Raw genomic sequence first — 27817 nt, forward strand, 5'->3', positions numbered from 1 at the left:
TCAAATGCAGGACACAGTCGAAACAGTTTTAATGAAAAGAAGTCAGGATAACAACAGTGAATGATCAGAGGTCAGTCTTCAAGCTGGGATTCTGATCAGGGAAGTATTTTCAGGTAAGTTGTTACTCTGGAATTTAACATTCAGACGCAGATTTTCCAAGTGGAATAATACTCAGGTACTGTAAGTTTCTTCAGGTAAGTGCAAATAGGAATTGGCGATCCTCTCATCTTTCTTCAGAGTTAGGGTTGCAGTACTTGGAGCTCCACTGCTAGCAAGCTTTCAACAGCAGTTGGCGTAAGAGCAGGTCAAGCAGGTATTCAGGTAAGTATTAGAGACCAGTCGGTGACCTCTTGGCAACCACCTGTTGCTAAAATGTATTTTCCCCAGCTGGCAAAAAACTGGTACAAAAAACAAGGCTTTGTCATTGCTGTGGTCGCTAGCATATTGGTGCGGTCATAGTTTGAATTGAAGTGACGGACATGTCTACAAACACGGCCCAGCTGCTCTCCAAACTGTGAAAAGTGCAACTCAAACAGGAAACAGGGATAGTTTCCCTTCAGCGTAAAATTTGTGCACTTTGAAACATGTTGGCTACAGCAGTGAGGCACAAGTTTTACTTTGAACCTTGCCTGTTTCCAATTTGTGAGCACTTTCTCAAATTTACAGACAAAAATAAAAACATGAAACTACAGGTAACCATGGAAATCTGCTACCAACAAAAGTAACTTTCTTTGCAACCTATTTGATCCAGTAAAGCCAGCATCCTCCAGGAACCATTGTCAACCAGTTGGGGAATACACATCTCCCTAGTAACCAGTAGCTGTATCATATCCAAAATGGCTGACAACTTTTGACTAAGTTGTGCATGATGTAATGTGAGAAACCTCAGTAGCCTAATATCACCCATGCTTATTCTCTACAGGAGAGGACCATCACAGTCCGTGCTTTGGTCACTTATTACAGATGAAGATAAATAAAATTATCATCAGTTTATTTACCTACATGCAACAAAGCCTGCTCCACAGTGATTGGCCAGTACTTCTCAGGCTGCCAGTGGACTTTAAAAAGCACATTATGCGTATGTCTTGATGTGCTGCCACTAGGGGGCAGGAGAATGCCAATCTGTTTTCTTTTTTTTACTTAAAACTGAATATATTGGGATTTTTTTTCAGCTATTGAACAACTTTTAAATACAAAATCCAGTAACAGTGTTGTGGAAATGACAGTCTTCACTAGTAGGGATAGTTACAAAGCTTTCTTCGTTATGAATTAGTGATGCATGTTTTTATTGAACATTTGAAGATAAAAAAAAAACAGAAACTCTTGCAGAGGACATAAAGTCAGAGATAGAAACGACAAGGAGCAGGTGCATCTAGTACTGGTAGAGCTGCTGCAAAACCCCACAGAGCTCAGCAGCCAGCGCAACAAATTCTGGATCCTTTGCTTTTAGTTAGCAGTTAGCATTAGCAGCACATCCTGCGTCAGATGTGAAAGGACCTTTATGCTGCGCACTGTGACTCACAGCCATGGTCCCGGGTCAGCCCTGACTTTGTGTTAAACTAATCCTAAAGTAATAATGGTATTTCTAACCACTGATATACCACAACTTTATCCTTTCAGCAGCTGCTGAAAGTTAGGGGACCTAGCTTCTATCGGATATTTATATAGAGATCCTCCAGCTTCAAACTGTATTACCCTTCAAGGACCTGCAGTTCAAAAAAGCGCCCCTCCGACAGCCAAACCCATCTGTTCTCTGATTGGATAGTTAAATTTGTGATTGACATGACATTGGCCAATCAGATGAAAGGAAGAAAAATGGGGTCAAATTCGTACTTGTAACTTGAAACTTGAGTTTAACATGTATTTTTTGGCTGAGTCCACACACAAATCTTTTTACAGACACACAAATTCTTTTTACACATACAAATCCTGATTTACAAGTACAAAATATTTATGACCACAATTTGAGCCCATAGTCTCCCTTCAGTGTAATTTTTGATTGTGCAGGATAGTCCCGTAGAGAGTGTAGCCAAATGTTCTTTTGGGCAAAGCTTTTTTCCCCTGTGGGTTCCCGCTCTTTGTTTTGGCCAGTTTTTTATTTTGGGGTTATTTTTTGTTGTTCTTCTTCTGTCTCTCTAGTTTTTACACTTCTTTGTACCTTCCCTCGTGTCCATTGCAATAGTTTCAACAATCTCCCTCTGAAATGCTAACATTTCTGAGTCTTTCTGTTGATGTGTTATTATTATTCTTTATACTGACCTGATGATTGTTATTCTCTCTGATCTGAAGAGGCCAATCACAACGCTTGTGTGCTGCGTTGATCCAACATTATTACATTTCTCTGGAGGTGCACGTCAGGCTACCATGTGGGGCTCAGAGGGGTTTGCTATTACTTTGTAGGTTACGACATAGATTTCCTGCTGAAGCATAAAGTGGCCAATAAATGTGAGAATGTACTGTTAAATGGGGAAAAAAGAAGCATATTATTCCTTTTAATAAAAAATACATGACATGAAGGAAGATTACACGACAAAATCCCCCCAAAAAGTGGTAGCAAACAAATAGCATTACTTTATATGTGTGTGTGTGTGTGTGTGTGTGCGTGTGTTTGGAATGTTTTTTTCTGACTTTTGGACAGAAATATCAGTATGAGTATTGTAATTGCTTTTTGGTGGTGATCTTCCTAGCTTATACTAGAAAGCAGGGAGCAGCTGGAATTTCAAATGAATCAGTGTGTTTGTTGCCTTTGGCAGGACCTCTGCATGGAAAGAAGGTAATATCCAGATGAAGGTGCCTCAAAAATTGAAGCTGGGTGACAAATTACTCTTCTCATTAGGACCTAAGCAGCAATGTGATTTTGGCAAGGATTTCCGTCTGGATGTCAATCTTTCATCTCATCCTCTTTACATCCAAATTTATGCTCATTTCTTTCCACCTATTTATCCATAGAGTTTTTTCCCGCCTCTTCCTTTGTTACATAGTATTTTTGCTTAACTATGCATCACCTGTCATTCAAAGTTTAGTTAAAAGCAAGAATTCAGTTATTGAGTTGCAAGGTATTTTTCTTGGAATTTGCTTGAAGTCATAGAGGGAAAAAATAGCAACAAAATAGCAGGACTCAGTAGCCCTGCAGTGTCATATATATATAATATGTATGCAGAATGGGGAGAAAGTAGCAGATCCTCACTCTCGGCAGCTCTATGCCTGTTAGAGGCAGGTTATATAGCAGCTTATGTAACTAAAGTTCAAGCTATGTGATCTTACTCAAATGCACCTTGGTAGTTGTGCTTACCATCTCATGTTTTTTATGTCCACATAGTGACTGATCTTTTTGTTACCTGGTGATTCAAATGGGAAAATTATAAGTTGATTTAAAAACTGTCCTTCACAGAATCACAATCAAATTTATTTTAACCAAGGGTGTTACACATACAAGGACACTTCAGTTGATGGTGTCTCCACTATATACAGTCCTGTGAAAAACTAAATATGCCCTAATTGAATAGAACCAGCAATAACTTTAATAATGTTCTGTATGTGTCAGTCTTTCACATCATTGTAGAGGAATTCTGGACCACTCTTCTTCACAATGTTGCTTCACTTCTTTGAGATTAGTGGATGTTTGTTTATGCACAGCTTTCTTATATTTTGTAATATAGCCAAACATCTCCACTCCCAAAGGACATTGTACCAGAGGTCTTGCAGTTTGCAAACCTAAGCCATGTTCTTTGTAGATAGAAGATGCTTTGTCTTGGCAGCTCTAACAAACAGGCCTTACTTGTTTAGTCTTTTTTTTTTTCATTGAACTTTAACATGCTAACTGAGGCATTCAGAGTCTTAAATGTAGCTCTTCTTGGTAGTTTCTCTAAGAATTGCATGGTCTAACCTTGTGGCTAAATTCTCATCCACTCCTGGGAAGCTTGTGGCATTGTGTTAATACACACCTGAATGCTCCAAGTCAGCAAACTTTCAAAGCTTTCTAGAGTTGCTCACACTCGCCGTTGGTCAATTAATCGAGTTCATCTGATTACCAGCAACTGGGTGTTTAGAAAAGTCTAAACAATATATGTTATATATGGATTTATTATACACAGAGTAGGCTTACTGCCAACCACAAACAGATAAAATATAAGACAAACACATGCGTAAAGAAGTAGACTGGTGCAGCACAACGATTATGCATTATGTGTGGAATGTAATGTTGTGTACATGTAGAACACAGTCATTGTAGATTCAGAGCAGAATGCAATAACTACCTAGACTACCTAATAATAAATACTTGGCATAGGTACAACTTAGTTGTTTATGAGGATAATGGCTGTGGGAAGGAAGCTGTTTCTGAGTCTGGTTGTTCTGGTGTAGGTGGATCTGTCACACCTGCCGGAGGGGAAGAGTTGAAAAAGTTGTGTCCAGAGTGTGAGGAATCTCTGATCATGTTTGCTGCCTGCTCGCTGGTTCTTGAGGAGTTCTGGAGGCTGGACAAGGGGACGCCAGTTATTTTCTCTACATTCTTTAGAGTTTATAGTAGCGCTAGTAGTACTAGGTAGTCATACTAACCTGTTTTGTGTCTGAAGCAGACTGCGCATGACAGACTTGATGACCGCAGTGTAGAACTTGATCAGTAGCTCCTATGATAGGCCATCCCTCGTCACCTGAAAGGACGTCAACTGTTGGGACTTTTTGAATAGAGTTGGTGTTGGGCTCCCACTTCCGGACCTGAGAGATAATAGTGAACAGGAACTTGAAAGACTCCACACTTGGCACAGGGTTGTTTGAGCAGAAAATGTCAAGTTGTAGTGTGTCTGGGGTGTTTTGATAAACATTTATGTGATATACTCATAAAAGTGGCTATTTTCTATGCTAGTTCTACTATTTTACATGCCAGACTTGGCAGAGGTACCAACTCTGGCATGGTATCCCTGCCAGGCTTACACTGGCAGGGATACTATGATACAATTTCAGTTTTCTTTGGAAGAAGAAATGGATTTTATCCCACACTCACAAAAAAATACCACTCTGAAGATCAGTGTTTAGTTAGATCAGTTTCTCCGTTTGGTGAATGGACGGGGGAGGTGTATTTAAAAGAGTCCAAGTTATCTTCTCTTTACATTAATTTTCCAAGATTATGTGACAGACTGCAGTTTTTCTTGTCTTATCTAGTGTAATAATATCAGTGACAAAGTTTCTAGCACTAGGTTGACTAAAGTAGCAGCAATCTAGCTTGAGGGAGGAAGTTTCTTTCTCAGTCACGCAGTACTCTCTTGAGTATTGAAAAGCTGATGTATGTAGATCCTGGAGAAACTGCACGAACAGATTTGGTGTCACTGCAAAAATGACTTTCATAAAACATTATATCTTACCATTACTATATACACACACAAAAATAATTGAATATAATTGATTTCAAACAGTAATAATCCTCCATCAGTCATCCTGTGTACAGCGCTGAGGACTGTGTCACAGCAGGACATCATTTATCACGCTTATGATAAAAAAAGGCTAGCGTCAATAGAGAATTTAAAGTGGTAGTGTATTTCAATGGAGGCATTAATGCATTAGACAATATATGAAGATGATGTGATTACAGAAAAATAAAGTCAGTTAACTACTATGTATTTTTGCTTACTTACAGAAAATATATAAAGATATTAAAATGAAGCTGAAATTATATAAACCTTCTGGCTTGATTGAATTTCTCAGTGTATATATACAGTATTTGCTATTTCTTTAATTATTATTCCACCCACAAGTATATATATTCTCACGAAAGAAAGAAAAAATCACTCAACTCAACTGCAATAAAATGGCAATAAAATCATCCACAAATTCCCAGAATATTAAATAACTGCACTATTAATGCTTTATTCTTCTGTGCCAAGATAAGTCTGGGGAAAAGGAGGCAATCTGCAATGGTTTTTCCATCTTCTGATAAGCCTCGAGGGAAAAGAGCGACGAAGAAGACGAGAGATGGGAAAAGAAAAAAATACATTGGAATAAAGATGAAAAACAAGAATAGGTGAAAATTGTTGCAGAGCATAACAGTTCGGGGGGGGGGAGAAAAATTTAAAAGATAAGGAAAGGAGAGTTGTGTGAGTTGATGGAAAGAAAGAAATGGGCAAGTAACACTGGAGGTAAAGTGAAACAGTGTAAGGATGGAAAACTGCAAATACCCGGTCAGCAGAATGGACTGTGTAAGTGGATTGAGATTTCAGCAGGAAGCAGGTTGTATTAACATTTTAATAATGAATTATTCGTATGTTAATCGTTCCTCTTTTACCTACTTGTAAGACTACAAAGTAACCTTAAACTGGGTTAAACCTGCTGATTAAAACAAATTGCTGCCAAAAATCGTTATTTAGACTTTAGCTACTACTCTTTTTTTGTCAATTTGAAGGACTTAAGCAAAAAATATGGTCACTGGCCACTTTGTTAGGTACACCTGTTCCAGAGTTAAGGAAAATATCATCTCAGGAAGTCAGTGCATTTAAGTATATAAACATGGTCATGACAGTGTGGAAGAATTATTATTTAAGTGACTTTGAGTGTGACATGATTGTTGGTGCCAAATCAGTTTCAAAAGCTACTAATCTACTGGGATTTTCCCAGTCTCTAGAGTTTTCATAGGGAATAGTTTAAAAAAGAGAAAATAGTGAGCAGTAGCTGATGAAAAAGCCTTGCTTAACTCAAATAACCTCTCAGTATAACTGAGGTGTGCAGAAAAGCATCTCTGACCACACGACACGTCAAATTTGAAGCAGATGGTCGGCAGCAGCAGAAGTCCACACTGGATGTCACTGCTGTTACCTAAGAACAGAAAACTGAGGCTACAATTCACACTGACAACATGATGACAACAGTAGATTGAAAAAAATGTTGCCTAGTCTAATGAGTCTCAGTTTGAGTTGTAACATTCAGATGGTGGAGTCAGAATTCAGTGTAAATAGCACAGTGAGTGCATGGTGTTCTTGCATTGTTTAGTTTTGAAATATTTCTCTGATATCGAGTCATCTAACAAACGTCTACCTACAGTAACTCTCATCTTCATTTGCCAGGAGTACTGTTCACCATCAGCCACTGTGTTGCATGAAAAACATTCAGAATAATATCTGGATTAATGTGCTAAGCTTAATCACGGATAGGAAATGTTTCTGGATGTTTCTGTGTCTTCTCACAGTCTGAAGACATAATTACGACTCACCTTTAGCCCATTTTCCGCTGGGATAAGCTCCAGCCTCTTGTAACATTGTGATTAAGAAAATAGATGAATGGACTGTATCAGCATGTGTTCTACTTTGTGTGCTAATGTGTTTTTAAACAACATATTGTCATATACAGTGCTTAACAAATTTATTAGACCACTGCCCAATGTAAGGTTTGTCACAGCTGCCCTAAATTAACAGTACTGGCAATTACCAAATATATCTAGATTTATAAAAATGTATTAAACATTATTATTATTATTATTATTATTATTATTGTTGTTGTTGTTGTTGTTGTTGCTGCTGCTGCTGCTGCTGTTATTTACTTGAAGTACTGATTCAATTGAATCGTGACATGAATTCAGTTTATTTGCCTGATAAATAATAACATATTTATTTGGTTAGTTTCGTACAAGTTTTTGACAGATTTCTAGAAAGCTTGCGTTTTCTTGTTTTTATGACAGGTGGCCTAATAAACCTTGTAAGCTCAGCATGTGGGTTGTGTGATTTTGTGATTCTCTATTCTGTAAAAAAGAAATGGCTTTACAGGTGTGTGCCATTTCTTAGAAGGGCCACTTTACGGGGCATGTGGCTTAGTGAGCTAATAAGAAGGTGACAGATAGTACCTCGGGAAATAAGGTCAGACCACAGGTGAGGAGCGAAGCAGCTGGAGTTTCGATTAAGAGTATGTGCGCTGATGGAAATGCAGTTGCATAAGGAGCACTCACCCTTTGCATCTCTTTTTTCTTCAGCTTGCAAGCCTGGCTTCTTCAAGGCGTATGCTGGAAACACTAAATGCTCCAAGTGTCCTCTACACAGCTCTAGCCATGACCAGGCGGCCACCATCTGTCACTGTGATAAAGGCTTCTACAGGGCTCTCAAAGACCCCACTACTATGGCTTGTACAAGTTAGTAGAAAGCTACAAAACCTTTCGTCTCTTTCCTGCTTGCAGAAATCCAATTTTGTGACTGCTGTGCCAACATTCACCCCATCGTTTCTGTTTTTTTTTTTGTTTTTTTTTAGTTTCGTTTTGCTGTTTAAGTTTTAACAGTGTGATTGAGTCACATTTAAATTTATGCTCACCAAGTTTGGACATTTCTGAGCGGTGTATCGATGAAACTGACAAGTAGCATGCTGGAATGAAACACTCTTACACTCTGAGAGCTATCCTCTCACACGCCTACATGCAGATATTTGAAGATACACTCAAACAGCTCAGATTTTTTTATTGTACAGGTGTGAAAACTGAAAAAAACCCTGAAGTTTTAGCCGGGAAATTGACACAAGTTGCTGGATAGAAGCCGGAAATTTTGAAAGCCAACCACCCACACACTTGCTGTACCTACACACTGAACACACATGCTAAGGAATAAAAATATGCTCAGCGTGCTAACTTGTCAGATTATGGTGATCATGTGCCAACCATTGCTTCATATTCAAGGTCGCATAAGTGTCCTGGAGAATATCCATCTCAAAAAGTGGCAAGTGCAGTCGCCAAAAAAAAAAAATTAAAAAATGTCTGTCTCTAAATACTTTTCTTCTCTCTTTCAGGGCCTCCATCAGCTCCCAGGAACCTGGTCTCACTCATCAATGACACAGCTCTCTTCTTGCAGTGGATGCCTCCCAGTGATACAGGAGGCAGAAAGGACATCACTTACAACATACTGTGCCAGCGCTGTGGTGGGAGTGACAGCAGCAGTGCTGTGACACAGTGTGAGCCGTGCGAGCCTGACCTGCACTTTATCCCACGGCCACTCGGCATTACTGGCACCTCTGTAGCAATACTGGACTTTGCAATGCACGCTAACTACACCTTCCACGTTGAGGCTGTGAACGGGGTCTCTGGGCTGGGTATGACTGCACGCTCGCTGGCAAATGTGACCGTCACGACACACCAAGCTGGTAAGTCCTGTTCACTCAGGCGGTCTTTCGTTTTGTTTTCCAGTTCTGGTTGTTTTGCTTTTTTCCAATGGTGGTGGTAAAAATAGTAAGCAGATGTAACCCTACCTGCAAATAGGATCTGTATTAATACAGTTTATTTATCGAGAAAGCATATTGATGAATTTATTAATATTTTCATAAGAGATTAAACAGAATTGATGATGGATTATAATCACCTTATCTTAAAGACCTCATACTACCGTATCACTCCAATAGAGCCCTTCACTCCCAGACTGCAGGCTTACTCGTGATTCTTGAGTGTATTTAAAAGTAGAATGGGAGGCAGAGCCTTCAGCTTTCATGCCCTTCTCAGGGGTAAAAGGCAGAGTACGCTTTGGACTGGCCACCAGTCTGTCGCAGGGCTAACACAGAGAGATGGACACCCATTCACACTCAGATTCACAACTATCGTCAATTTAGAATCACCAGTTAACCTAACAATGTCTCTGTACAGTGAGAGAAAGCTAGGGTACCGGAAAAAAACCCACACAGGCACAGGAAGAAGATTTAAACCAGGCCTCAGGATGACCAGTGTATTCAAACCCAGGACCTTCTTGCTGTGAAGCAGCAGTGCTAACCCCTGCTGCTCACTGTAATTTTCGCATTTTTTGAGTTATATATAAATAAATATCAATCCCCATTACATTTACATAATTGTAATTATGCTTGACCTATAGATACACTGTGGTTAGACAGGAACTAATTCATACTTCATGAATATTGTTTTTTGCATTGCAGTTTAGGTTATTCATTACAGTAATGAGGAAGGGGATTTACTTTCCTCTTTCCTGGGGACCCTAAGACCTCTTAAGTCTCCATCTCTCCCTCCAGCTTAATGCATCAATAAATGGAACGCACTCCTGACCTTTGAATTGCTGACAGAGTCAGTGTGACCTGAACCTATTCCTAATTAGTGAAACCCAGCAGACCCGGGGTCAACTAGATCTACAAGTTCACAAAGGAACATCGTCTCAGGCTTGAATTAGTAAAAAATAAGAGACCTGAAATTCAGCTTTAACCTTAAACTTCAAGGTCGGGAATAGTGGTGAAATAATAAATGGAGAAGGTTGAGATGAAGGAAGGGAAGCAGGTGGATTAATAAATTATGCTGGGATGTATGTGCACGTTTCCTCCCCTTTCAGTATGCGTATGAAGTTTGTATTGAGATTAAATCCTGATGAGAACTAGAGTCGTACTCAGTGATCTCAGTTATCAGCAGCTCAAACGAGACAATGAGGAGCTGTGAGTGTCTGTGCTAAATCATAGTTGTCATTGTTGTAATACTGCTTTGACATTTATTTAAGTATTTAAACCATGAGGAGTGAATGATGAAGATATTTGAAGCTTGGGAAATGTAAACAACACATAACTGGATGTAAGAATCTTTTGAAGGCTGATCCCTTTCCCGTGGTCGCTCACATTGACACACAATATTTGCCCGAATGTTGATTAAATGTATTTAATGTTTACCCAAATGTTGATTAAATATGTATCTAATGAACTCAAGTAAACGCTAAAGCCCTCTAAATATTTCACAACTCATTATTCATGAGCTGCTTGATCAAAATACTGATGACTTTGCACCAAAACTATCAAACTGATGAGCTTAAATAAATGATAAGTTATGAAAATGGAAGAGTGTGACTCCTTAAACTAAAGCGATGCAATCAAGAGTTGATGACACCGTTGCTTCTGAGAAAGAAGAAATACTCTTGGTTGCACAGCGGTGGTGCAAAGAGAAGCTTTTATTTCATAAACTCTTGTCTGCAAAGAACAGACTGCAAAAACCAACAGTAGGCCCGTCGTGTTTAGTCTCTCATTACTCTTTGAACTGATAATTAGTGACAGCTGGTTTGACCTGTCGCAGCCTCTGCTGGGTTAAACATCACCATCACTGCTGGCCGAACCATGTCCTTAACGTTCTGAACTCTGATCTTTTTTTAATGACAAAGAGTCCGAACAGACGTAATCACTGGTGTGGGCATGTAACTTTTCAGATTCACACGCTGTAATTTTTACTCTAGTGAAATGCTTGCAGCTCAGGGTCACCTCTAAGAACACTTATTCATATTCGGCTGTGAAAAATAACCTAGAACTGCAATGGTTGGAAATCTGAAAGACAAAAGGGATAAAATTTTAAAATAAAATAAAAAAAATAGGTGTTTTCAGTCCCATCACCACATATAAAGCGAAGCATCCAGCCATGCAGTCTGTCTTTGCAAACATTTGTCCTAACTCAGTGTCCTATAATAGGTTGCCATTAGTTCGGTTCCTTCTAGGTATTCCACCGTCAGCTGTAAGTGGTATTATTTCAAAGTGGAAGCCTTTAGGAGCCACAGCAGCTCAACTACTAAGCAGCAGATCACGTAAAGTTACTGAGCAGGGTCACTGAGTGCTGAGTCTTATAGAGCGTAAAAGTCACCAACGCTCTGCTGACTCAATAACTGCAGAGCTCCAAACCTCCTCTGGTGCTGGGCGCTTCATGGCATGGGTTTCCATGGCCAAGCGGGTCCTGTATTTGTGATACGTAGGCAGCCTGGTGCATGAATGGAAGTAGAATTCAGCAATTGTGTAAAATAGTACATTTAAACATTCATTGATAAAAACACTAATTAAATTTTAGCATTAAAAAAATGTTTTGATTAAAGAGCTTGCACATAGTGGTGGATTAACCATTACAGAACATAAATAAATTGGTAATTAACAATACTGTTAATTTAGGGCAGCTGAATGAAAATGAGTGAATATGATTCAGACTACTTGAATATGCTGAAAGGTTATTATGAATTATTTTTTTTTGGCCTATGGACCCCAAATCACTCTTTAACCATTTAAATGATTCATGAAGTGTCAAAATCTTGACCAATAATGTTCTTTTAATTGATAAATTGGCTAATCTTTATATTATATAATAGTGATCATGCGCATCATGATTTCAATTTAATAAAACAGAAAGTAAAGTAGTAATTTAATTAATTCTCCTCATTTTTCATTTTTTAAAAGTAGGCTTAGGAAAAAATCTAAACCTGTTAAAAAAATTATGCATCATTATTTTAACATCTCAAGTCCAATTATCACCAAAGTCAGGAGGATTCATTTCCTGGGAAATGCCTGTACCAAATTCCACATTTCACAGTAGTCTGTTCAATACTTGTTGAGCCTGTTCAGTCTGGACCAAAGTGGCGAGCCGGCCAATCAACCAGCTCATTAGGGTGACTCTTCAAACTGTGATCCAGATTAAAATTCTAAAACCTGTGCCCATGTGTAGAATTCGCTGGCTTCCTGTGTCAAAAGCAGTGAGACGCAGTGAGAATGAAGCAGCATTAATGATGAAGTGACAACAAGGAGTCCAGACAGTTATAAGATCATATTTATGCTCCTGATCATTAATACTTCGCAGTCATTCCTCATAATTCTCTTTAGTATACAGGGAGAAATAATGTGTCGAGGTTTTTATTTTTACAAACTGAAATGTGTGCTGATGGGCTGTCATCATACCATGCAAACCAGATGTCAGGTGTGTATGTGTCATGCCTGGCACCCATCTCTCTGGCAAAGGTAGCAAGCCCAGTGGGAGGAAGTTGGAATGCAAAAATAATCTCCATAGCAGAAGAGAAGCAGCCTGTGGGGATGTTCCCATTAGGATGTTTAGAGTGGATTAACTTGTCAAACTGCCTTTCCTCAGTAGACATACTGTACACACACACACAGAGAGAGCCAGGAACACACACACAAACAAGCAGGCAAGCAAATTCATACAAATAAGACATTTGCACACATGTATCACCCACACTTTTACATGGTGTGCTGGTCATTTCCTCAGCTCGTTCCTGTTATTTCATCTGCATTTTCTTATATTACTCCTCTGAAAAGAAACCAGAAATGCTCACTTTTCTTTGATTGTTGATTGATACAACACATATGCCATAGCTCTGTTACGGAGATTACAGCAGTTTCTTTGTTGTGGTTTGGATAAATAAAAGTGATCCTGTTCTGCATATTTTACATAACAAATGGGCAAAGTTTTAAAAATAAGAAATATATTCACTAAAAGATTGAATTATTGAATCTGTGCAATGACACGTTTGCTTGAGTCAGCAGCTGATTCACAGCATCACATGGAGTTTTTTATGCAAATTTAAATGAACATGTGACATTTAATATAAGCCACTTTAGTAGGGTCCCCTTAATAATAGTGTGTTGGAAGTGCTTTTGCCTTCAGAAGTGCCTTAATTCTTCATGGTTTATATTCAATAAGGTGCTGGAAGGTGATCCTCTGGGCTTTTTGGTCTATTTTTAGCTTGAGATTGGTCAGCTGTGTATTCATGATGAGGACACGGTCAGCAACATTACTCGGTACGCCAAGAAAATATCCCCCACACCATTACACCACCAACAACCTAAGCTTCTGATACAAGGCAGGATGTATTTATGTTTTGTTTATACCAAATCCTTACTGTACCATCTAATTGTCACAGCAGAAATGGACACACCAGGCCAGGCAACAGTTTTCCTGTCTTCTAATTTTTGGTGAGCCGGTGTGAATTGAAGCCTCGGTTTCATGTTCGTAATTGACAGGAGTGGCATACTGCGTGGTCTTCTGCTGCTGTAGCCCATCTGCCTCAAGATTCAGTGTCTTTTCCATTCAGACATGGCCGTATGCTTATAACAACTGGTTATTTGGTTTCTGTTGCATGTTACTGTTACTGTTACTGTTTCCTATCAGTTCAAAGCAGTCCGATGAGTCTCATCTGACCTCTGGCATCAGCAAGTCATTTTGGTCCAGATAACTGCTGCTCACTGGATGTTTTCTCTTTAAATGGTTCTTCTCTGTGTGGGAAAATCCCATCATATCAGCAGTTTCTGAAACACTCATGCAGCCCATCTGGCACCAACAACCATGCCAAAGATAAAAGATACTTTACCGCCTTTCTTCATTCTGATGCTCAGTTTGAACTTCAAAAGGTCGTCATGACCATGTCTTCACACCTAAATGTGCTGAGTTGCTGCCATGTTGTTTACTTTGTAACTAACAAAGGGGCTGTCGGTGTATGTATGAGTTAGCTATACATTAAGGAAAAATATTCCAGGAAGCTCTTTTATGGTGATGTTTAAAAGAAAAATTGAAAATCATGTTAAACTCTTCAAACCACTGTATAGGTTTAAAATAAATTCAACTAAGGTGGGATGTTCATGAAAAATGCTGCACAGATGCTGCAAGGTGATTCGTATAATTGATTGTGATATTATGGCAATTATGGAATAATAGACAATTAAAAGCAGAATGAAAAAATTAACTGGATTATTAAGTGAGAGGAAAGTAGCAATATATTTTCTGTTACCCTTCTATCATTGGTAAATTGTTTATTAATGACTCATTATGCTGCTAATATGTTAAAGCTATTAATCAGAATTAGTAATCGTTTCTCTTCTCAGTTCCTAGGGTGCTTATTTAACCTTGAAAAGTTAAATGCCTGGTTAAGGTGCCACTTTATCTTTAAATAGAATAGTTTTCATTGACTCAGATGAGATATTGTGGAGATATTTGGTTAATTAATTGTCATGCTGTTGTTCTGAGGGGTATTTTTTCAATTTCATGGTGTCTCAGTTGCTCATCTCAATGACTATTTTTGCATTCTCTGCTCCATAGTTGGTTTCACTGCACAGGTCAAAGTCATCAGCTGTTGTCCTCTCACCTCTAAAGGCAGCAATGCGTTGCAGAGCGAGCACGATGATCTCTGTATTTATGTAGAGTGAACTGCACTCTGCTCTGAGCTTGGTGTAGTTGATGCTCAGCAGAGGATTTCTCACTGAAGATGCCTCCCACAAAGTTCACTGCAGTATTCTGCGAGGAGGCACACAGAAAGTCACTGCATATTTGTGTAAGGTGTTCGGTGCACAGATTAAAAATGTCCACCTACAATATTTGTGGACAGCCACAAATATAGACCCACTCTGGGTTAATAGTAAACCGTACATAAAAAAAGAAAGCCCAGCAGAGGCAGAACATGTTATCTGTTAAGCCTGTCAAAATTTAGACTGCAGAATCACAGCACAGAAGAATCACTTGTATTGAATTATATATCAAATTGAATCAAACCGTTATCAGAATGCGAGATTGAATGATGCACTGAACCTTTGCTGAAATAATTGAAATCAAATAACTTCTGGTTTAAATTATGAAGTCACCTAAGATTTTTGCACATTGTTGTTTAGTTCATTCCAGACTGAATGACTTGTCTTCATCATAGTAGTTTTTAAATCCCGAAGATTACTTATTAATAAGAAATCACTAACAGCTTTCAGTGGTGGTTAAAACAATTCTATCTGACTATAGCTGACAAATTTTCCAAAGGGCACAATGTCAATAAAAATGTTATAAATTCATTCAAAATTTGATTTCAGTGGAGCTTTTCACCAAGAATGAGACTGTTTCACCAAATTTTACAGCACCTATATCAGAGGTGTTAAAACGCTAATATCAATCAATAGTTTAATTGACCTTTTTTTAAGGAGCGCGGAAAGAATGTTGAAGACATGAAAAATGAATTTTTCATAGGATTTTATGCAGTCCTGTGAAAAACTAATCACACCCCATCATTCAGTACCTTGTAGATCCACCTTTAGCACCAATAACTAAAAGTAATCATTTTCTGTGTGACTCTATCAGTCTTTCACATCAATGTGGAGGAGGGTAGGTCCACTTTTCACTTCAACATTTATGCACAGCTCTCTTGGGTTTCCACCGCAGCACTTCAGTCAGGTTAACGTTTGACTGGGCCATTGCACCGCCTTGATTCACTATTCAATTCTCTTCTATTTCAGTCATTCTGTTGTAGTTTTGCTGCTGTGCTTGGGTTCATTGTCCTGTTACATCACCCAGTCTGGGCTAAACTTGAGCTGTCAGACAGATTCACATTTGACTCTAGAGTACTTGGGCATACAAAGGAGTTCATGGTCAAATGACCTCAAGGTGCCCAGGTTCTGTTGCTGCAAAACAAGCCAAATCATCACTTCTCCACCCCCGTGCTTGACAATTGGCATTAGTAGTTTGTGCTGATATGTTGTGATTGGCTCAAATGCACCAGTGTGCATTACTGCCAAACATCTCCACTTTGGTCTCATCTGTAAAAATAATATTTTTCCAGAAGTCTTGTGGTTTGATCAGATGCAACTTTGCAAACCTTGCAGTCCTTCCAAACAGAGCAAGCTTATTCTTTTGTGGGATTTTTTTTTTATTGTAGTCTCATGAAATTTAACAATTAACATGCTAACAAAGGCCTGTAGAGTCTAAGATGTATCTCTTGGGTTTCTTTGCAGTTTCTCTGAGCATTGCACAGTCTGAACTTGGAATGAATTTGCTTGGACATTCCCTCCTGGGATTGTGTTAACACAATGAAATGCTCCAAACCAGAGACTGCTAAAATGTCTGCTGCTATAGAGGTGCTCACATTAGCTACTTACCCTGTGAATTCTTATGGAAGCAGTAAGGGTGCTCTTAGTTTTGCACAGGACTGCACAGAGTCCTGTGCAAAGCTTTGCAAAGCTTCGAATTACTGTACATTAGAAGTCCTGTCTGTTCCATGCTCTTTTCTCTGGCAGTCGATTTTTGATTTTACTCCATACCGCAGATGTCTTACTGTTGATCCGCCTGAAACAAGAAACAGACAAAAAAACAAAGATTTAGCTCTGTTACTGCCTTCATCATAATGATTTATTTTTGTAAGACAAAAACAACAGGTCACACAAAGTTCTCACATGCTGAATCCATGCATGTTGTGTCCTGATTCAGAAGATTCTTTCTCTCTTACTTTGCTGTTTCTCCTTTTTCCTCCAGTGGATTCTCTTCAGTTTTCATCCTCCTTTGCTCTGGGAATAAGACTGACTTCTATTTATATGCTCAGATGCTGGGGAGATGCAACCCCATGGGTTTTCTTTACAGCTTTTCCTGCTCACTTGCTCTCCCTCTCCCTCTTCTTCCCCCATGTCCTTTCTTTATTTCTTTGAGCATTTGAAGTTGAGGGTTAACCTATTTTTACATGTTGCCAATAAACCAACTAGAGCTTATAGAGTAAGCTCAATCGTCAATTATCGTTTGCCTTGTGACTTGTGATTAAACTGTAATGACCATAATTGTTCTCTTTGAGTCACTCATCCATAGCAGAAGGTGTCTGAGCAGCAGACTGATTTGTGCTGAACCTAAAATAACTTCTTCCATAAGTGCGCAGAAGGTTTCTAGAGATTTAGAGAAAATAAAAAAAAATAAAAAATCGAGCTCAAGTTCTCTCACACAGTAAAGGCATAAATTTATACAGTACAGTATGCTGCAAACAGAAATCCCTTCTAGTAACACGATGCTCACAAAGTTTTATCCCCTAAGTGGGTTATGCATATAGTAAAGATCTGCTCAATTACACTAAAGCCAACTGAAAAACATCTTTCTCAATTGCAACCTCGACATTTACGCAGACAACTCTCGTTTAAATGCATTTTTACAGTCACACATTTACCTCATTAAAATGTCACAGAAAAGATTCCACCAGCTGGCAGGTGATTTTTTTGTGTGGACCCCCATTTCTTTAGTTTTATGATAGTTTTAGCTTTATGGCGTCTTTATAACAAGATTATATTATAACAACATTATATTTTAAAAATTTATGACATGGATATATTTTTGAGTATCTGTATCACAGAAGAATACAGTCATCTGAAGTTACAGTCTCACACAGAAATACATTTTTAAACCACTTTGAGTCTGAAGGTGTGTGCATATTGCATATTTGTCACCCAGAGTGTGCATTTTTGCAGGAGTCAGCATCAAACACCATGTTTCACATGTGCACCATTTTTCTTTTTGCAAAAAAAAATACAAGTGGTTGAGCCGCTGGACTGTGAAGCGTTGTGTCTGGGCTGAGCTCCTGCTAGAACGTTTTGGCTTCTTAACAAGATGTAAGAGTCGCCTCTGCACCCCAATGCATCCGACTCGCTATAGGGACATGTCACCTTTTTGTGAAGTGCCGCATCCAGTCTGTGGACTTCGGTATAGAATAGGTTATCTGCTTCTCTGAGCATGAGGACAATTTATGACATCAATCTGCTCCTGAATTTGTATTCCAACAATGATCTCTTAAACAGCACGCACAGCAACAGGGGGGACTGGATCTGTTAGTTTGCCAAATCATATTGTGTTGAAGCAGAGGCTTTATGAATAATTGATGGTAAATATTTGACTCTCTGCTAGGTGATTTTATGATGTCCTCAGCAGCCTTGTGTAAAATATTCCCCCAAAACTCAGCAATAATGACAAACATGATAAACAGTTGGTGTAGGTCTAGTGGTTTCTGTGACAAAAATGTCTCTCTGAGACTGAACATTACACAGTAGCTGGACAATAAAAATGTTTCACAATCAATGTTTTTTCCCTGTCTTACTTTTATCTTGGGTATTCCTGTGATGCCGAATGCATTTCTCTGCCCTACTTGTGATATTTCACAACAGCTATTTTACCTGAGATTGTCTACTACAAACTGCAGAGCGAGGATGTACATAAGTTCAGCTTCAGATGTTTATTTAGCTTTTCTTTTGCAATTGCAGCCGTATAACTGGTTCTTTGATGCTTACATCTTTTCTCTGATGACTGAAGACACTTTTGAAATCCCTTTTGCAGTACCGACTCTAAATTCAGTGAATATACTTCAGAGTTCACCACAGAGGCTAGAGCAGGAAATAGCCTGGATCACTTGTTTCCTCAGTCTACTGGGCTTCTTGGCCAGGCGACTCTCGGTCCCCCAGATGTGCTAGAAACATATTGTTTATTGTGGGTTTTTTTCCTTGCTTATGCTTCCCAAAGTGTTAATGTGTTTACAGGTTCACCCTTTTGATAAAGACACTTTTCAATAAGCCAACCAATTGGAAGAAAGTCAGTCAAATAAGTCAAGTATTTTTTGTTGATTGTAGAAACACGGAGATGGATACAGACACTTCTTATCAAGAAATGCCAGTCATGTAAAAATGCATAATTTTCAAGCTTTGAAGCGCTGTTGTTCTCACAGCTTTCTTATCACAGCTGACTCAAAACCCTGCACTCTTTCACTTTACCCTCAGGTCCTGCTCTGGTGGGTGTAGTCAGGAAGGACTGGGCCTCTCAAAACAGCGTCGCCCTCTCCTGGTCAGAAGTGGAAAAGCCACCCTCAGACATAGTGGATTATGAAGTGAAATATTATGAGAAGGTAAACCCTTTTTGTCATATTGAATGACGTTCTTCTTCTTCTCTCAGACTATGTTTATGTACAATGTGTAATTCTCTTTGTGGCAAAAGCGTTTTTTATTGCCGTTGCTCTAGAATGCACCACAGTGAATAATTGAGAAAGCCAAACATAAGTGTAGAGCATCCATAATGTGTCATTATCCCTGCTTTGTTCACCATCTGCTCTGATAGTTAATAGGACAGAAATGATGTCTTCTGTTAAGACATTGCTGTGATAATGGGTTTATGCAAAAACACGTTTATCTCTTGTGCCATAATGTGGCTTTGTTTATCATGTTTGGCAATCTGTTTCTGCTTTTCTAGGAGCAAGAGCAGCTGAGCTACTCATCTACACGGACCAAAGCCCCCAGTGTTGTGGTGACGGGCCTCAGACCCTCGACTGTTTATGTTTTCCATGTGCGCGCTCGCACTGCTGCTGGCTACACAGCATACAGCCCCAACTTTGAGTTTACAACAGCAGCTGAGGGTATGATTGCAAGGGATGGGGCACTTGGGAGTTGTGGTTTGTATGTGCTAGGGAGGAACGGCACTGATAATCAGGCAGATTTGTTGTTCCAGATGGATTTGGAGTATGTTTTAAAACAATGCACAAGAGAGAAAGGGAGTTGGAAAGCCACAGATGTTGAGCCATCACTGTCGATTACCAACTCTATATAATCCTTGGAGACGTTTTATGATCATTCTTTGCTACGAGTCACTGAAACTCATCAGGGCTTATTGAGGCATGAGCCATTTATTTAAGTGCTTATAAGCTTCCATAAGTTCCCAGTTCTGATGGTCTGTTTAAGCATGTATGGCACCCTTTAGATGATGAATGTGTATATATTCACTTGAATATTCTCACATTTCACTATAAGAGTGAATTTGATATAAGTCTGTTGACATTATATAGTGCACCTCATAAGTCGCACAGTTCACGTTTACTTTAATTTTACAATAACTGTTGGAGAAATGTAAGAAAAGTTATCCACAAGTAAATGTTTAATATATGTGAAATGAAACATTTACATGTCAGTAAAGGAAATGTCCCTGTCTCCTGCTACTTCTTATTATTAACCAAATATATATCACCAAGCTGATACTGACAATGGATGCAAGACAAACACCGGAAAAAAAGGATGTTATTTTGCAGTGGAAGAGAAATTTTGTTTAAAGGCAGATGTGATTAAACAGTTTTTTGTTTCCTGTGCAGTCCTGTGAAAAAATAAGTACTCGTCATGATTCAGTAGCTTGTAGAACCACCTATAGCACCAGTAACTTGAACTAATTGTTTTCTGTGTGATTTTATCAGTCTCTCATATTTTTGTGGAGTAATTTTCTGCACACTCTTCTTTGCAGTGTTGTTTTAGTTCATTGAGGTTTGCAAGCATTCATTTTTGCACAGCTCTGTTAAGGCCCCAGATTTGCTGATGTGCTTGAGATCATTGCCCTGTTGCAAGAATATGATGTTATACAGAGGAATTTGTATGATGACTGCTAGATGGCCAGGTTATGTTGCTTTGCAACTAGCCCAAATCATCACCCCTCCACCACCATGCCATGGTCTGTTGGATTGTCTTCAAACATGATGCTGTGCATTATGGCCAGACATCTCCACCCTGGTCTTGTCTGTCAAAAGGACTTTGTTCCAGAAGCCTTGTAGTATGTATGTTTGGATGCAGCTTTGCAAACCTATTAGGGAGAAGAAACTTTTTCTTGTCATCCCTTTCAAACACGATACACTTGTTCAGTCTTTTTCTGATTGTAATGTCCTAAACTTTAACATCTAACATGACAACTGAGACCTGTAGCATCTGAGATGTAGCCCTTAGGTTTTCACAATTCCTTTGACACTGCACACTCTGACCTTGGGCTGACTGTCTGGGACGTTCACTCTTTGGAAGATTGTGACATTATGTTAACTCACCTGAATGCTCCAAACCTGCAAAATGCCTAAACTTCTCCTTTTATGGAGGTGACTACTCCTCCTGGTGACCCCTAGTTAAAGTGCATTTTCTTAGCAGCATCTGACAGCTGCTTACCCTCTTAATTCCTAAGAAAGAGTGTACTTAGTTTTTTCACAGGACCGCATTGAGTCCTGGAAAGTGCATTTAAGACATTCATGGAGAAATAAATATCAATGACTGTCACTCACATGCAATTGATAAAAAATAAATAAATAATAGTTCCAATGTACAGGAAAGCGTCTGGACTTCTTTAAGTTACTTGAAGACGTTTCACCTCTCATCCGAGAAGCTTCTTCAGTTCTAAGGTCAAATGGTGGAGAGTCCCAGATATAAACCTAGTGGGAGTATCCCCCCACAGAGGGACAAAAGGACCCCCTGATGATCCTCTAATCGCCTGAGCCAAGGTGTGAAACTGGGTGTGGGTCCCAATCAGCCAGAGTTTCGGGTGTGTTCATTGTGAAACCTGGCCCCACCTTATCATGCGAATTCCTGAGGTCAGATGGCCCAGGATGTGAGTGGGCGTTAAGGCGTCTGGGAAGGGATCTCAAAACTGGATTATAGATGGCAGAGAGTTGGTGTCGTAAACCCCCGCCTCTGTTCAAAGATGGTCGCTCACAGTGGACATAGATGGCGTCTTTCACTCCTCTTTCAAACCATCTGTCCTCTCTGTCCAAAATGTGAACATTGGCATCCTCGAAAGAGTGTCCTTTATCCTTAAGATGCAGATGGACTGCTGAGTCTTGTCCCGTGGAGGTACCTCCACGGGACAAGACTCAGCAGTCCATCTGCACCATTTGACTCTCCACCATTTGACCTTAGAACTGAAGAAGCTTCTCGGATGAGAGGTGAAACGTCTTCAAGTAACTTAAAGAAGTCCAGACGCTTTTCTTTGCAAGCTCCTTTGACTACGATGACCTGGATGACTGAGAACCTTCACAGACTTTCAATGTACAGCTGAATTTTCCATACAATATGATGAATTCCTTGCAATCCAGCCGCATCATGCACATCTCACTCTTTTAGATTAAGATTATAATAACCTAGTCAAAACAAATCAAATGTCAAAACAGAAGCCAATCAATTCAAATCACAACAATAATATTAAATAGGATTTTTCATTTCAGGAGAGACAACTAATCTTTTACAGAGGAAACTTACAAAATGCCTGGATCGTTTCTTTTCATTGGGTATAAACATTGATACTGTTTTAAATTAGTAACAAAGAAACCACAGTCGGTCTGTTCAGTACATTTTGTGTCGCAAAGCAGTTTGTCCTTCCTCTGGTATCAAGTCTGGGAGGGAGAGTTCGTAATATTCAGATGAATGATCTTTCCGCCGTTTTCACCGTCACTTTGTTCTCACTTTCCTCAGATCCTGATATTGCTGATCAGGGTCAAGTTCTGGTGGTTGTCACAGCATCTGTAGGAGGTTTTTCCCTTTTGGTCATCCTTACCCTCTTCCTTTTAATCACTGGACGGTAAGACATCCCCTGTTTTTTTGTGTGCACACGCACACAGACACACAGACACACACACACACACACACAGACACACACACACACACACACACACACACACACACACACACACACACACACACACACACACACCTTTTTCTCTCATAATCTCCAGAGTGAGGCCACAACCAGAAGTCTGTTAATGGACTCCTTTTTTGCCACCAAGCAGACACCCTTATTTTACAAATGGCTGAACCAATTTTCTGCCTAATTACTCAGCATGTAATGCATGTACCAGCAGTTTTCTTCATTCCATTAACCTCCCCAGGTTGGCTCACAAAGTTGTCTTCAGTCTGCCTCTGGTTCACAGCGTTTTTACCATTAGTGGCACTTATTAATAAACAATGAAAAATGGCCAGAAAGTGTGGATACTCTGTCTGGATTCTGACTTAATTGTGATACAAACCGAATGATAATCTTTGATTACACAATTTGCAAACATTACATTAAGCTGAACATATCTAAACTCCAGTCTACAAAAAAGCTGAAAAAAGGATGACATCACTATCTATGTTAAAATGACTCTGTATGGGAAATGAGCCACCAACATTGTTACTTTGTTTACTTTTATCTTTGTTTGCACCTGAAATGTAGTTAAGATATATACAGTAAATACAGTATTTCTTTTTTGCCAAGAATCCAGACTGGTTTGTAATTTTTTAAAGTGCTGGTGAGCAATAGTTCTCCAGACATCCTGAAAGTCTCTTATCTCTTTGGACACTCGCTGCTTTTTTACTCATTTTCAATCCATTCCTTGTACCTGAGCATTTCCAGAGTAATGTTTGGAAATTATTGTTGTTTCAAATTGACACTATAGGTGCATCTAATAATAGTAGGTTTAATGGTCAGAGGGTCATAGGTCAAGTTCTCTGAAGATCTTGTGAATGCAATAACTCAAGAACAAGATGATGTAATATTTTCAAATTGATGCTATAGGTCAGGGGTGGGGAACTCCAGGCCTCGAGGGCTGGTGTCCTGCAGGTTTTAGATGTGTCCGTGATCCAACAAAGCTGATTCAAATGCCTACATTACCTCCTCAACATGACTTGAAGTTCTCCAGAGGGCTGGTAATGAACTGATCAGGTGTGTTGACCCAGGATGTTACTTGCATCCGGCCCTTGAGGCCTGGAGTTCCCCAGCCCTGCTATAGGTGTATGTACTAGGAGATTGAGGGATAGGCCACTTAACACTGACCTATGAGATGAATCATCAAGAGATGAACCATGGTTGTCTCTACATATAACAGAAAACTTAGCAAAGAACCAATCTTAGATTTTTTTTTTAACTACTTTTGTTATTCTGTCACAAAAACTCATTATTTGTTCTCATTTTTACCCTTCAGCTGTAAAACACTGATGCATCATTGTCATCACCCGACTGGGCAGGCTGGTGGGTGAGAACAAGGAAACAGGTTTTTTAAATTCATACCATGGGTCCATCTACTAGACTCAGACGAGTTTGAATTTCAGTGACCTCAAGACCAAGGTCAGAGGTCAAGTTTTCTGAAAATTTTCTGAATGCAATAACTCAAGAGGAAGGTAAACTAGGATTTTTATACTTAGACATCATGTGCATTGACTAGGAGGCCAAGAGGTTAGCAGTGGCAGCTGCCAGTATCTTTTTATTTTATTGAATCTTTGAAGAATGTCAACGTTAACACAGTTTGAAAGGCATAACAATGTATTTTTGCAAAGACTGTTAGTTGAAAACTTGGCATTTCTTGGCACTTCCTCAAAACCCTTTAATAGAAAACTATAGCAGATCAATAATATCTGAAAGTCCTTAAGAAATATGAAAAATAAAATCCGGCACAGACCTGACACGTGACCATAGAGATGCATCTGGCCCTTCGGTTGATCCATCTACTGTTAACTGAAGCACACAGAATGAAACATTATCAATCATGGATTTACCTTTCCAGAGTCCAGACCTCAACAGTACTGAACATTTTGAACAGAACAAAAGACAGCCAGCATCCAAAGTAGAGCTTTCAATGTCCTTCCAGATGCCCAAAGAGCTACTCCTGAAGACTACTTAAAGAAATTACAAGAAAGTTCAGGCTGTGTTGAAGAATAAAGATGGTCATACCAAATATTCATTTTCAAGCTTTTTAGAATCATGAAATCTAAGATTTCTTATTATAGACTGTATTCCTACATATTTGTCAGTAAACTGATCCACCTATTCCCCATTTTTCTGGACAATTTGCAGAACTGTAACTGGCAATAAACATTTTGCAGAGGTAACCAGGTGTCTGCTTTAAACCTGTTATACTGTTCTGCAGAGATGATTTTCATATATAGTTGCAGCTTTTTTTATGTGTGAGGTGTGAACAATACCAATCCAGAAGAGTCGCAGTGTGTGAATTCATTATCTCATTGTCTTTGAACCAGGTTTACCTGCACCCAAATATCAATAAAGTATTATCTTGTGTAAGTGACTTGTAAAGTGTGTAAATAAAGTGCAACATTTCAGAAAAATGCAATCCTATGATGACATTTTTAAAGAGCAGTCTTCTTCTTGGATAGTTTTTGCAAAGAGGATCTAAATTGTTCTTTTTGCTGAATACAAGTGCTTGATTGTCAATTGAGTCAGAATCTGTGGAGCCTTGAAAGTTTGAACATGTGGGGATCTGAATACTAAAATGGAAGAAAAGAAGAAGAAGAAAAGATCTAAATCAAGGAAAGAGCAAAAATTGCTCTTAAAACGAGTGGTAGAAAAGAACATAATGGCATAATGTCGGTTTTCAAATAGAATTTTTTTGTAAACCAAAAGGCAGATTATGTGGGATCACAGAGAGAAGCCAAATGGCAAAAAAAAAATAGTCATGCTTCATGTTGATAATGTAAACTAATTTACCTTCATTTAGCATTTTCATTCAGATCTTTAACTGTTGTGTTAATCTGGCTTACATGTGCAGGTGTCAGGGGTACATCAAAGCCCGGATGAAATCAGAGGAGAAGAGGAGGACACGCTTTCACAGTGGACACGGTGGGTGTCTGTGTGTGTCTGTATTTAATGTGGGATTTCACACAGGTAAGATGAGTGCGGCAACATTTGTTGTAATTCCCAGGACTTTAGTTTTGCAAGAAGTTATACAAAGCGCGGTCACTGTTTGCCTTAGAGCAACAATTCTTATGCATTATGCATTTTTTATATTGTCATGAGCAGAATTTATGGACTCTCTTATTTTCTGTTGAATGAAACTCAGTTATTACAGTTCAATTCTTTGTAATTCCTGTTATGGCTCAAAAACAAAATAAGCCCAAAAGGATGCATTTAAAGACACTGGTTCATTACAGTCCATCCACGTGCTGGTAGATAGGGTGGATTGATTTGGATTTGGAGCTTGTTCAAACTAACATTAGGCGAATGTTAGTGTGCAATGAAAAAAGATCAAAGCCAAATAGCCTTTTAAAAGAACTGATTAAGGCAAAAAAATGAAAACTGCAAGTAATCTTAAAAAGCAATGTTATTTTTAAATTTATATTCAGGTAAGAGTCAGATATCCAGCCAATATAGGGCAAATATTAGGTTAACTGTACTTATTAAAAGAAGTTTTTTACAGTTAAAATGTCCTGCACCAATAACTACAAATCCAGGTATACACATATGTGGACTCTAAAATATATTTTTAAAACTCTAATGTCAGTCAGTAATCCAGAAAGCAGAAGATTAACCTGCAGCGCCAATGTTCCCTGTTTTTGTCGTTTTAATACTTTGAGTAAACACACACATTGCATCGTCTTACAAAATACAAAAAGAAATCCCTCTGTCTGGCTCACCATTGGTGAGATTTTGACTCTTAAAAAAATCCATTTCAAGTCCCCTCTCACTATGTTTGGGCTTTTGTCACACAGATTGGGCCTATTTTCTGTGCTAAATCACTCACAGTTTGCCAGAAACCCACTATTGGTTTTTTGACAAAACTTGCTGTTCCAGTTAATAATTACAGTGGTGCTACAATTACAGATAAAAACAGGGTTATAGATTGCCCCATAGGGAGGACGTATTATTGTGCCCTGTGTTTTACTTAGGCAATTCAGTGAGAGCTCTTGTAGGATCCGATTTGAGGCCTGCAGAGAAACAAGTTTGGCTCTCGACACAAATCTAACAATTTTACCTGTGTGTGTTTGATTGGGGATTTTTTTTTATTGATCGAGAAGAGCATTAAAGACTGTGAGGAAAATATTGTAACATGCTGACATACCATTTCCTTGTCCTTTGGACACAAGGCCCATCTCTAAGTGTGCACTGCTACTGTTTGTGTGCAGGTAACTAATCTGGTTCTTCTCTATAGTGCAGCAGGTAAATGACATTACAGGGAAATTGTTTACAGGTGATATGAGAACTAAAGTTGGTACATATACTCTTTTATGATCACTTACTTACTGTGATTAATACTGCGTGTTTGTTCTGAATCCTCTGAAGCATCCATCTAGGTTTGCATGTTAATGTTAAAAATGCATTTATGGATGGAGCTCATGCCGTACTTTGAGTGTTAGGTGAGAGTAATAAAGCACTCTAATAATTGCAGTCAGTTTACCATAGACTAAACTGGGAAAGGATAAAACACTAATGAACTTACGACAGTCAGATTAGTTACAGGACTTACTCAGTACAACACCGCAGTGGTGCCGCCAGTCACCTCACAGCATGAGGGTTCCAGGCCTGAACCAGTCCAAGGACATGCTTGTCAGGTTATCGGGTGATTCTAAAGTGTCTGCTGGTGGGGCGGTACATGATTATCTCTCTGTGTTAGCCGGTGAAAAAATAAGCCGTTAAAAACGTTGATGACAGAGTGCGCCAGTGTGAGAGAGCTGAGCCAAGGGTAAAGAAGCCTTCATGCACTGAATTCATAAAATTCACTCATTGGCACCAGATGAATGTTAAATATCTGAATCTAGTTGTATGTATGAGTAAAAGGATAATCCCTCAAGCTGGACA

The 27817-nt window shown here is 39.0% G+C and overlaps 1 protein-coding gene across 3 annotated transcripts in view; it reads left to right on the forward strand.

Annotated features, from left to right (window-relative positions):
- Positions 1–27817, forward strand: part of epha6 (eph receptor A6) — a 75530-nt gene that overhangs the window by 40911 nt on the left and 6802 nt on the right. For all 3 annotated transcript variants that reach the window (XM_084936356.1, XM_084936364.1, XM_084936370.1), the window contains 6 exons: positions 7952–8107; positions 8752–9102; positions 19246–19370; positions 19712–19874; positions 22726–22831; positions 25791–25861. In XM_084936356.1, coding sequence (XP_084792482.1) covers positions 7952–8107; positions 8752–9102; positions 19246–19370; positions 19712–19874; positions 22726–22831; positions 25791–25861 — 972 coding nt within the window. The remainder of the gene's footprint in view (positions 1–7951; positions 8108–8751; positions 9103–19245; positions 19371–19711; positions 19875–22725; positions 22832–25790; positions 25862–27817) is intronic.

Source organism: Perissodus microlepis, chromosome 1 (genome assembly GCF_051167445.1).
Source record: "Perissodus microlepis isolate ML-2025 ecotype Zambia chromosome 1, ASM5116744v1, whole genome shotgun sequence".
Classification (NCBI taxonomy): Eukaryota; Metazoa; Chordata; class Actinopteri; order Cichliformes; family Cichlidae; genus Perissodus; species Perissodus microlepis.